Source organism: Cyprinodon variegatus, unplaced genomic scaffold (assembly GCF_000732505.1).
Source record: "Cyprinodon variegatus isolate N-32 unplaced genomic scaffold, C_variegatus-1.0 Scaffold398, whole genome shotgun sequence".
Lineage (NCBI taxonomy): Eukaryota > Metazoa > Chordata > Actinopteri > Cyprinodontiformes > Cyprinodontidae > Cyprinodon > Cyprinodon variegatus.
In genome coordinates this window covers 658,529-671,345 of record NW_015150851.1, presented here as the reverse complement: position 1 = coordinate 671,345, position 12,817 = coordinate 658,529, and the positions used below count along the sequence as shown (strand labels likewise).

Genomic DNA, 12,817 nt, shown 5'->3' with positions numbered 1-12,817 from the left:
CCCATGAGTAGAGGTAATGCAGCCTGATGATATTTACACCGCATCAGATACTGTTCCCCCCATATTAAGAAGAGGGGAAAAACTATCTGATGGGGTTTATAGGCCCTTCAGATACTGTTCCCCCAATGTCATTTACATTAAGTTGCAATAAATGCAAAAATCTCTGCAGGTACTTGTCTTTGTATCCTCTCTATTCAGCTGGCTTTTGAAACACACGTTGGGAAGGTGGGGGCCGGGTGGTGAGGGTTACGGGGGCGAGAAACGCAAAAGTAATGCAATAGTTACTTTTACTAGTAACTAGTTACTTTTATTGTGGAGTAACTCAGTTAGTTACTTTTTGGGAGAAGTAACTATAACTAATTACTTTTTTAAAGTAATGTGTCCAACACTGGGTTTGAGTATCTTGAAACACGTTCCATAGTGGAAGAATGGATGGGGACTCCAACACTAGGGACAACCCAAGACAAGTCCAAGGAACTATGTCTCTCGGCTGGCCTGGGAGCACCTCGTGGTTGCCACAGCGGACCTGGATAAGGTGTTTGGGGATAGGGATATCTGAGAGTCTCTGTTGAGACTGCTGCCCCTGTGACCCGATGCTGGATAGGTGGAAGACAACAAATCCAAGCATAAGTAAAGCACATTTTCATAAAAAAAATTTTTTTTAAAGCTATGAGAATGTTATCACTGATAACATGTGTTATCAAGGGGCATTATATGAATAATCTGAGTTAAAATTGATTAAAATAATTTCATGTAAGTATAAACAAACAACAAACAAACAATTTGATATAAATATTTTGCTCTCATTTCAAGTATTTTGCAGCCTCTTTGTCTTCATTCTATTGGTCTACTAAATAACTCTCCCCAACTTCCCTGTCTTTGAAAAAAATCAGAAAAAGGTCCCCACAATATGATGCTGCCACCGCACAGTTAAAAATGTTAATCATGACCCGTTTAAGTCTGCCTGTCTGTGGCCCGTGATGGGGGTTGAGATCAAAGCAAGAAGGTATCAGACTATAGAGTTCATCCCTTCCCACTATAATCTCAACCTCCATCGCTGTGAAGGGGACCAAAACATGTCAGCCAGGCCAATAATGACCTCAACGACTCCACAGAAGTGGAGTCGTTGAGTCATTATTGTGCCTTTTCTAAGGCACAATAATGCTTTTGTTGGGCTGCTCTATAAACTGGAACTGAACGCTTATCCAGACATTTTGAAACGAGAAAGCTCCCTGGATGTGAAGCGAACATAAAGTCCAGTGGTTTGTTCTTTAACTTTTTTTGGAAGGATTTTTCCCTTTAAGCCGGGCATACACTGTACAATTTTTTGCCCTTTTCGGGCCGAATTTTCAGTCGTGCAGAAATTTTTCAATCGGCCCAACTTTCAGCCTGATTGTGGGCTGATTGTGCGTCGTGCATCATGTAGTGTACAGGGGATAACGAGGGGCAATCATCCTCTCACTACCACCTCCAATTCAGGAATTGTGAGGTCAGGAGAAAATCAAACATGTTTGATTTTCAGTCAACCATCATGGGCAAATCGTTCAATGGGCATAGGCAAGCAAGCATTCTTTCTTTTCTTCCTCTCAGATGTAAACACAGAAGCATGGTGGCAAGTGAAATGGAGTTCTTTCTGTGAAATTGACAGACCATAGTAGCCACGTTTGCTCAGCCATGTCTTTGTTCAATTGTCATCGCATTTTCTTTTTAGGGCTTTCAGCACACAAAATTGCACAAATTGCCAAAGCAGCACGTTTCACTCTAGTGAGTTTCATATTCCTCTTCTACTCGTTTGTCTTCTGGATAGACGAGTTTGAGTAGCACCATCTCACTCTGGAGCTGAGTTCGATGTGGTTTTTAGATGTACAGCGTGAGCAGGTCGCTTGCATCAGAGTGTTGGGTCGCACAATGTGAGAACACACATTGTGAGCTGTGAACTCACACTGTACGACAAAACCGCAGTGTTTCGTTGTACAGTGTGAGCTGTAGCTCTGTGCAACGATTGAAAAAAAATTGCACAGTGTATGCTTTATATAATGAAAGTAAAACAAATACCCCCAAGACCTCACAGATGAACTTGGTAATATTCATGTCTGTTTGAGCTCAGCAAGACAAATCCATCTCTGCCATAATTAATAACATCAGTCTCATCTCCCTGGTTTCATCCATAATCATCTTTTTGACATCAACTTCTTCAACTCTACTCATGCCCGTAATCTAAATTTTTAAGATTATTATCTGCTTGAGTAATCAGCATGCTTTGCACTTAAAGCAACATTGCATTTGCTCTCTGGATCTTTAAATAAATTTGAACCTGCCAAGAAATATCAGAAAATAATTGTGGAGTTGCTTGCTTTGACTTAGTGTGGTTATTTTGGCATCTCATTAAGGAGCTGAGAAAAATCAAGTAACAAGCACTGAAGGTTGTCCTTTTGAAAGCACTCTTACATTTTGCTAATTTACAATGCTCCCTCCCATGAAAATTAATTTACTGCTTAGGTTTTAAAATTTGTTATGTTAGCAGCAGGACCTGGAATGTGAAGGAGAAAAGGACCTGCTGGAAAAGAAAAAGGACAAACATTATAAACTCATTGCAGAGTGTGTGTGTGTTTGTTTCAGTTTGTGTGTCTACAGAGTGACAGATCAAGAGACAAAATGAGAAAAGCAAAGGAAAAGGCAGCAGCCGCCGCTTCCTGCTGCACTAATCCTTGGCCACTTGAATCTTCAGAGCAATGACAGCAACGTTCTCAGAAGAGTAAAGGGCAGACTAAAGGTTCAGGAGTTGCTGTTAGTCTGAATGTATTTGATGGATTATGAGACCGGAGGTACAAAAATCTATTTTTTTAAACAGAATATGTTCACTCTTAGTCAATCTATGTACATTTTTTTTCTTTTTTATGATCTAATAGAAAGGTTAAGTTATTAATATAAAAGTTAAGTTAAATGTCATGGCCAAAAGTATTGAGAATGACACAAATATAATATTTTCACATGATCTGCTGCCCTCTGGTTTTCATGTGTGTATGTCAGATGTTGTCATCACATACAGAAATACAATTACAAGCATATTATGAGTAACAAAGGCTTTTAATGACAGAATGAGTTAATGCAGCAAGTCAATATTTGTAGTGTTGACTCCTCTTCTTCAGAAACTCTGCAATTCTCCCTGGCATGCTCTCAGTCAACTTCTGGACCAAATCTTGACTGAATTCCTAGTTTTTCGTTTGTCCACCCGTGATGGATTATTAACCACAAGTTTTCAATGGGATTAAGATCAGGGGGGTTTCCAGGCCATGGACCCAAAATCTCTATGTTTTGTTCCCTGAGCCAGTTAGATATCACCTTTGCTTTATGGCAAGGTGCTCCATCATGCTGGAGAAGGCATTGTTCGTCACCAAACTGCTCTTGGACGGTTGGGAGAAGTTGCTCTCGGAGGACATTCTGGTACCATTCTTTATTCATGGGTGTGTTTTCTGTAAAACTGTTAGAGAGCCGACTCCCTTGGCTGAGAAGCAACCCCACACATGAATGGTTTCAGGATGCTTTACAGTTGGCATGAGACAAGGCTGGTGGTAGCGCTCACCTCGTCTTCTCCAAACAAGCTGTTTTCCAGATGTCCCAAACAATCGGAAAGGGAATTATTCAGAGAAAATGACTTTACCCCAGTCCACAGCAGTTTACTCCCTGTAACTTTTGCAGAATATCAGTCTGTCCCTGATGTTTTTTCCTGGAGAGAAGTGGCTTCTTTGCTGCCCTCCTTGAGACCAAGCCTTGCTCCAAGAATCTCCGCCTCACAGTGCGTGCAGATGCACTCACACCTGCCAGCTGCCATTCCTGAGCAAGCTCTGCACTGCTGGTACCATTCCTGAGCAAGCTCTGCACTGCTGGTAGCCCAATCCTGCAGCTGAAACACTTTTAAGAGACAGTCCTGGCGCTCGCTGGTCTTTCTTGAGGACCCTGGAGCCTTTTTGGCAACAATTTAACCTCTCTCCTTGAATTTCTTGATGACGCGATAGATTGTTGACTGAGATGCAATCTTTCTAGCTGCGATTCTCTTTCCTGTTAGGCAATTTTTGTGCAATGCAATAAAGACTGCACATGTTTCTTTAGAGAGAACCATGGTTCACAGAAGAGAAACAGTGATTCCAAGCACCAGCCTCTTTTTAAAGTGTCCAGTGGTGTCATTCTTAATTAATAATGACAGATTGATCACCAGCCCTGTTCTCATCGCCACCCACACCGGTGTTAATGGAGCAATCACAGAAACGATGTCAGCTGGTCCTTTTCAGGCAAGGCTGCAATGAAATTGAAATGTGCTTTGGGGGATAAAGTTCAATTTCTAGGCAAATATTGACTTTGCAATTAATTGCTGTTACGCTGATCACTTTATAACATTCTGGAGTATATGCAAATTGCCATTATAAAAACTGAAGCAGTAGACTTTGTAAATATTAACATTTGAATCATTCTTAAAACTTTTGGCCATGACTGTACAGTGACGCTTGAACTAGAACAGGGCCATATGCAGGGCCCAAAATATACTGAGGTCAAGAGTCACTTTTGGGTGTTTTTTTTAAATTCCATTAATTAAATCTGGCCTTTTTTAGTCTTAAGGAGCAAAAGCAACATCATTCTGACTTTTGAATAGGCTGTGCATTTCCCTGTTTCTCTTTCCGTGCCAGACATTTCCGTCATTATAAACTTGATTTTTATGTAATCTTTCTTATGAAGCTTCTATGTACAACTGGCTAGAAAATTGTCCAAAAAGGCATTTTTATTTTAATTGAAATTAGTTTATTTATATTAACTTCAGTATTTAAAGGCACACCGCAGACTTTGTGACCTAAGGGGTTGATGCATATGAGTTATTTTAAATATGCAGCGCTTGACATTATCAATGCTACGAGTGGGGATCCCCTCTTGAAATACCGGGTATGTAAGTAGGGAGATGACGCACCGTCATTGGTCAGCTCATGTGACCTGGAAGAAGAACATGGAGCTAAGGTTTTTGCTCTACTACTTTTTTCCGCCAACTCTACTACTAGTGAGGGCTGAGGCAAGGCAAAAGTTTAAATGTTCTTAGGAGGCTAAAAAGAGAAAATGTGAAAGGAATCTATGCAAGGAAAAACAAGAGATGATCATGGAAAGGAGTTTGTTCATTGGCGCAGGCTTAAAGAAGAAACCGGATGTAAAATCAATTCTCTTTTCTCAACTTTATTATTAGACTGGTAAGTTAACACTTAACCATAACTAACATATCAGATGCATAATGTATGTTGATTCAACTGCTGGAAATTGACTGACAGACGGTACTGATAGAGTTAATTAAACTTCAGTGCGATGTTCCTTTGCTGTGTGTGTGTGTAGCTTGCTGGGCTTGAATATTTCCTCATTAAAATGCAGTAATTTTTCCCACCATCATCAGGAACTTTAACTGCTCTCCACTAGGGCTGCAACTAACGATTATTTTAAAAATCGATGAATCGGCCGATTACTTTTTCGATTAATCGATGAATCGGACAAAAAATATTTTTTATATTAACCTCTTTATTCCAAAATAAACATTCTAGACAGAACAAACAAGCACACAAGTACAGGTTGCTCATTAACTGTACTGGTGCAATATGAAAGATAAATGTTTGTGTTAAAACTACGCAAAGTTACATGAGAAATGTAGCTGTACATCCACAAAATATAGGGTACTTTGTTTCATAAAGTGCAAAAAAAGACATTTTTTTTAAAAGCCCCTAAGGGGTTCAAACAATAGGCCCCCCCATTTCAACAAATGAGGTTTTTTTAGACTAATAGAGTTCTGCCTTTTAAGACAGGCAAGTATAGCAGTTAAAGTTGCTACTTGAGAAAATACTTAACCATAGAGACAAAAATAGCCCTGTGATTCAAATTAAACTAGGGGTGCTAAAAAACACATCCTCCAAAGACAGATATTTACATGGGAATGTGGCATATATATTTAATTGACATATTACTGATCTTGCTGGATTTTATTCTGCTTTACTTCCATAAATTGCAGGATCTTTACTTTATTTTTGCCAGAAGATTTAAACTTTAAAAGCCTTGCCCTCATAATTTGCAAGTTAATTTATTTATAAAGTAAATATAAACGCTGCTTAAGCTAATTCAAATGAAATTAAAAGTAAAATAAGTAGCCAACCTTATCACTGTCTGTAACCTACCAACACGGTAAGGAAAGCATCAGATGAGCTACCTGAGAAACTAACGTTACATTTCCCCACTTTAAAACAAAACAAACATGGTGGTTCCGTGCCATGTTAATTTGTTTTACAAAAGTTGCATGTTACGACTTTTTTCATTGTACAAAGCGCAGGCTATTTTAATTATTGTGATCAATTTGCGCCGTCAATCCCGGTGCATGCGCGCTTCATTTGCAGTCTGGACGCTGAGGGTAAACATCCTGCTGCTCTGACTGCAGCGCTGAGAGGGACTCCTGCGGGAGCGGGGGGAGGCGCCCCACGGCAGAGTAGGAACGATACATGCTTTCACGTAAGAGTCTCCATAAGCCGCCAGTGACACCGTAAAAAGTCTCCAGATTTGTCGCTAGTCGCTTTTTTGAAAAATAGTCGCTGGAGGGGTCTGAAAAGTTGCTGAGTTGGCAACACTGCACCTGCGGCGCTGGCTCGCTCTGCTGTATTTTTTCTTCTTCCACCGCTTCAGTCAAGTGGATGTGATGACGGCGGCGGATGACGCATTAATCGCGCGACACAACTAACCGATGATGAAATTCGTTGCCAACGCTTTTAAAAGTCGATTTTTATCGATTTTATCGATTCGTTGTTGCAGCCCTACTCTCCACCTACATTTGTAGTTTGATGTGCTCCTCTTCCACTGACTGCCGTGACTGACAGACTCACTTATGGCATCTGTAGCCTATGTAGCAGTTACCATAGCGACAGTGCATGTTGACGGTACGCAGCACGTATGCTGAGATCCTCAAGCTTCTTTTTTATTAGATAGTAGCGGTACTCTTGCCTCTTTAAATATAATAGACCTTGCAGTTTTGTGGGAGACCTAGATTGTCATCCTATACTTTCAGTTTCAGTTTAATTTATTTTTAGAGTTCATATATATCACAATTTAGGCAAGAAAATAAATAGAAAAAATACAGAGGACATGACCTCAGTATCCTCAATGGTAGTTACAGCCCTGAGCTGGAAGGACTTTGTTTCTAACAACAAAGAAAAAAAATAAAGTAAATACTGAGGATGTGCCCATCCTTTTACAAATTGAGCTTGTACCTTACAAATTGAGCCTGTACTGGCACTAAAAAAAGATTTCAAAGCCTATCATTATATCTGATGGCACTTTTCAGCTTAAATATACTACTTTTTTTCTATGATATCATCTTTTACAAATTACAGAAGACAACTTCATTAAACATTTGTACAGAATACAATTTAATTCAAAAAGACCGAAACAGCAGGAGTTTATTCCTGAATAAAGCCCAGAGACATTGCCTAATTTTAAATAATAAAATATTTTTATTCAAGGTGTTCCTTTCCCCTATCAGATATTGTATGTGATGCCTCAATGGGTATCAGCCGCCTATCCCCAAAACATGAAATCAGGTTACCATATTCGCTTCCTGCAAACTCTTCTAAGTCTTAACTCACATTCTAGTTAAGGCAGTCAAATAGCATTGTCATAAAACGCATCATAAATGAGTTCCAAATGTATGTTGATAGAGACTACAATTTTTACTGGTAGATTAATTAAATGTACATAGTGTATTTCCACTCATCGCTCAAGCAGCTTCACACTTTAGACACTTTTTCAGGCATCCACCAAGTCACTTCAATCTTCACCTTCTAGATGTGTCTCTTTTTGTAACTCAAACAAATCTCTGCTATTGGTGTCTTTCACCACTGTCACAGGGCCAAACATGAATTCTAAAGTTTTTCTTTCACAAACAGCCAAAAAAAAAATTTAACATGCAGTAAAAGTGATTAAAATCAGAAATAGAAACCTTTGTTTAGGCTTTGGATAAAATTTTTCCAAAGGATTTGAGAAGCTCATTGGAGTCAACAGACAACAGACCAAAAGACAAGTTAATAAATGACAAATGCAAGTGACATGATTGGCTTACCATAGAGGATGGTCACCATGGAAACCGGCATCACCAAAATGCCAAGCAGCATGTCAGCCACTGCCAGTGACATCAAAAAGTAGTTGGTTGCGTTCTGCAACTTTTTCTCCAGGGAAACCGCCAGGATCACCAAGATGTTGCCCATGACCGTGACGCCAATGGCGACCAAAATCAGTAGCGCCGGCCAGTTCTTCTCCACCATTGACTCAGAGTGAACACAATGAGATCCAGAATCTCCTGCACCATTGTGTTGTGACCAGTTTAGTGTTTGGGTCTCCATCCCGTTGCGGGCTAAGGCGCTCACCTTACACCTGTAGTGTGAGGTGTTATCAGGTAGAGGTGAAGGCCAAGGGTTAGACTCAAGAGTACTGGAGGTCCTGATAGTGTAAGAGATCACTTCGGACATGTTGTTGCCATGCAGGTTCATAGAGTCAACTCAGCGCCGGTAAAGATAAACCAAAGAAAAAAGTTCAGAAACATTTACTGACAGAATACTACAAAGCATCCCGTGTATCCATGATTTCTAAAGTATACTTTAATATGCATGAAGTTGGGTATTCCAAAACCCGCTGTAGCCTTCTTTCAGTACTTAAAAATAGCATAATCCAAATCTAGAACTGACTGTGACTCATGTCTTCATGAAAAGAAAAATTTTTTTGAAAGGTGGAGCTCCACATCCTTCACATCCTTGCACTCTATCTACACTTGCCAAAGCCACATTCATGTTAGAAATGTCACCTATGATCAGAAAAATGTAAATTTCATCTTGATGTTAAAACAGCCTTTGAGAAACTTTGCTTCTCTCTAAGCACAGAATGTGCGTTTGTTCCCTAAAAAGGAAACCTGAACCAACTGTTTCTTATCCTAATGCATCTCCATACCTGCAGGATGGTATGAGCTTTTGAGAGGAAAGGGTAGTAAACATTATTGTATTTGTCATATTTTACAAGAGTCCCCAACTTCCCCTGCTCTCATGTCTTCTCTCCCTTGCAAAGTCACATCAGGTTAAAGTTTCAAAAAAAAGAATAGAGCAAAATTCTTCACAGCTTTTCAAACTGAATCTATGTCACCTCACAGCTTTTCAAACAGAAAACAGAGACATATTTTTTTCCTCACTCTTGGCCAAATGTGTACCCCAGTGAAAAATGTCAGTTAGTCTCCATCCATGTCATCCATTCTAAACGCTTCTCCACGAACCTTCACATTTCCCACGTGGCATACGTATATCCATGTCTTGGCACATTCCCAAAACACTTTAAAAGAACTGGAGGAGGAAGATTAAGAACCATCAGTAAACCGAACCTCTCACATGTGATTGTCATTTCTCCAGAGAGCTGGCAAGTTGCTTTACTATTCTCCGATGGTAACCAAGAGCTCAATGCTTCTCCTCTTTTGCTCTCCTCCCATGGCTTTCCACATGCAGCCTCTCTTTCTCTCAGTGGGGATCTCCTTCATCTCTCTCTCTCTCCCTCTGTCAGTCTCTCTTTTTCTCTCTCTCTCTCTCCTTGTATCTCTGTTCAGGGTCTCTTTCCCTTCCATTTCATTGGCTGACTCCCTTCGCTCTGATGTGCCTTGTTCTCTCTCCTGTTTTGCCATTTTTCATTTCCCCTAATATGTTGCCAATGTAAATCCTTATTATGTTCACTAATATCTCAACCAGTGTGAGATATTCAAGCAATGCCTTGAGAAAATACTGACACCCATTACAAATCTGCATGATTGGTATTAATACCACCAAAAAAATCCCATGTCTATCGCTATGGTAGACATTGCTCAAGTAGGTTAAAAGCTCACCAGTACAAGAGGCTTTCCAGGTTAATTTTGTGGTGCTAAAAAAACCCTCCAAGGCAGATTTAAATTTCACCAAAACTGTGCTGCTCAACGTGATTGCACCTTAGAATAGCTCTGCTAACACGATTCTGATGTTCTCTTTTTTTTTTTTAGATAACTTTAGTTCCTCACTTTGTAGAACAGACTTTCTTCTTCCCAGAGTTTTTTTTATTTCTTCATTTTTTGTTTGCCTTTGGTGTTGATGCTCTTTAAATGGAATTATTTTTTTCTTTTATTTTTAAGTAATTTTGTATTTTTGTAAAACCTAGGAGTAGTTAACTAACATCTTTAAAGCTGAAATAATACTTTAACTATTTTTGTAAATGCAAGGTGTTCCTGTTTTGTAAACCTGTGTTGTTTTTTTGTATAGATTTTTACAGTTGGATGCATCTATAAATCTATCTAGTCTGCAGCTCCCTCAGACTATTGAAAGACTTAAAGTTAAAGATGTTGTCTGTTGATGTATTAAAGTTAATTCTAAGTGAGTTTAAAAACATTTTTAGTAAATGTTTAAATCAGTTGCGTATTGTATTTTATGTTGGGATTTTTTTTGTTTTCTGGTACGTTTTTTTTTTTTGTTGTCCAAAATTGCTTTCAAATGTGTTTTCATACCTGAAATTGTTTGGAATTGACTGTGCCCTGCTCGTAAAAAAAAGAAGAAAAAAAGAGATGTCTAAGCTCAACAAGACCTATCAGGGTAGGTAAAGGTTCATACATACATACAGTAAGAGTCATATTCTTTAAATTTCAATCAGTGGTTGTCAAGTGGAATACTTTTAATTTCCCGACTCCAGAGAAGGTCCTATCTAGTTACTTGTGCTCAGTTACATTTACCTGAGTACATTTTAGGGGTCATTTTAGGTCTCAAGTAACAAAGTACAAATACTTATTTAAGTTACTGTATTTAAGTACACTTTTTAGGTATCCATACTGTCAGGACTCGTGTTTAACTAAATAAACAGTTAACTGATCCCTGTTGCCGTGTGGGGTCTGCATGTGGGCTAAATACGTTCATGACAGAAGAACACTCTGGCCAGACAGACCCAGTGGACACATTTGAATTTAAATGCCTAGCAGGATCAGATTCAGAGATTAGAGTCAACTATTCTAGCCGTTCAGAATCAGCTGCAGGGCGTAGCTGCCCAACACAATCAGCTGACAGGTTTACTGAATGCAGGCGCTCAGCCTGCAACCTCAGCACAGCCTGACCCCGCCCCTGGTCCGGCGCCAGCTGTTTCGTTTTCACCTGTCCCTGAGACTTTTTCTCCCAGTTGGGAGAAATTCTCCGGAGACAGTGTAGATTTTTTTGGTTTTCTCTTCCAATGCTCTCTGGCTTTAAATTGTAGTCCTCACTCTTTTCCCCATGATGACTCCAAAACAGACTTTATTTTGCGCCTTCTCACTGGAAGAGCCCTCAGATGGGCGGAATCCCGTTTTCCAGACTGCAGAAGATTCCGCTGCTCATTTAGTGAATTCATAACAGAATTCAAGATGGTTTTCGCCGCCAAGTCGGATGAGACGACCGATTTCCGATGCCTCCTTGCCCTCAGGCAGCGGGGAAGGCGCGTTGCAGACTTTGCAATTGAGTTTAGAACTCTTGCGGCTGGGTTAGGGTTAGCCCGTCTAGAGGTTCCTACCTCTTTAAATGAGTTCATCACGCTTGCGGTTAGATTAGATAACCATCTAAGGGGAAGGTTTAGGGGTCAAGCTGAGAGATCCCTCCTGTCTTGTCCACCTGATCCTAACCCCGTTATCACAGCGCGTCCTCCTTATCCTCCTGAGCCCATGCAGTTGGGCCGGTTACGACTCACCCCTGAGGAGAGGCAGCAGCGTATAGCTGCAAAATTATGTATTTATTGTGCTTCCCCGAATCATTTTATTGGCGACTGCCCTGAGCGGTCAAAAGACCGGGTCCGCCGGCTGTAGCAGGGAGACCGACGGACCGAGTTAAGCTGACAGCTCCTGCTTCTCCGCGTCTGTGCTTACGTGCCGCAATTATTACTTCTCGTGAAACCTTTAAGTTTGCAGCTCTAGTTGATTCAGGGTTCGATTAATTTAATTGACTGTTCCTTCGTTCAACGCTCGCAGCTCGACACTGTGCCCCCCTGCACCCCTCTCCAGGTCTCAGCCTTAGATGGCGGGGCTCTCCCTCAGATAACCCACCATACTATAACATTTCTCAGCGACAGGCTTTGGAGAAATACATTAAGGAATCACTAGCTAATCACTAGATTAGACCCTCGTCTTCACCCCTTGGGGCTGGGTTCTTTTTTGTAGCAAAGAAGGATGGCTCCCTTCGCCCGTAACACTTACCACCTGGTCCGGATCCGTCGGGGGGACGAGTGGAAAACGGCCTTCAAGACACCGTTGGGCCATTTTGAATACCTGGTAATGCCTTTTGGGCTTGGCAATGCTCCAGCAGTCTTCCAATCCCTTGTGAACAATGTCCTCTGTGATTTCCTAAACTTTTTCGTTTTTGTCTACCTGGATGATATACTCATTTATTCACGAACCCTTTCCGAACACAAACACCATGTCCGCCTCGTTCTTCAGCGCCTTCTGGAGAATCGGCTTTTTGTGAAAGCAGAAAAGTGCGAGTTCCACAAACCCTCTGTCACCTTCCTTGGTCTTATCCTGGAAGGGGGGCATGTCTGGTCTGACCCCGAAAAGATCAGGGCTGTTCTCCAGGGGCCTGAACCCGAGAATAGAAAGAAGCTGCAGAGGTTTTTAGGTTTCGCTAACTTTTACCGCTGCTTTATCCGTTGGTACAGTCAGATCGCCCCCCCTCCATGCCCTCACGTCTGTGAAGACCCCGTTCAGGTTGAACTCAGAGGCTGACTCAGCTTTAGATGACCTTAAGGACAG

General features: G+C 40.8%; 1 protein-coding gene across 2 annotated transcripts in view; it reads right to left on the bottom strand.

Moving 5' to 3' along the window:
* Positions 1–8,599, bottom strand: part of LOC107092874 (5-hydroxytryptamine receptor 2A-like) — a 75,357-nt gene extending 66,758 nt beyond the window's left edge. For both annotated transcript variants that reach the window (XM_015387562.1, XM_015387563.1), the window contains exon 1: positions 8,123–8,599. In XM_015387562.1, coding sequence (XP_015243048.1) covers positions 8,123–8,549 — 427 coding nt within the window. In that variant the 5' untranslated portion in view covers positions 8,550–8,599. The remainder of the gene's footprint in view (positions 1–8,122) is intronic.
* Between the last annotated feature and the right edge of the window lie 4,218 nt (positions 8,600–12,817).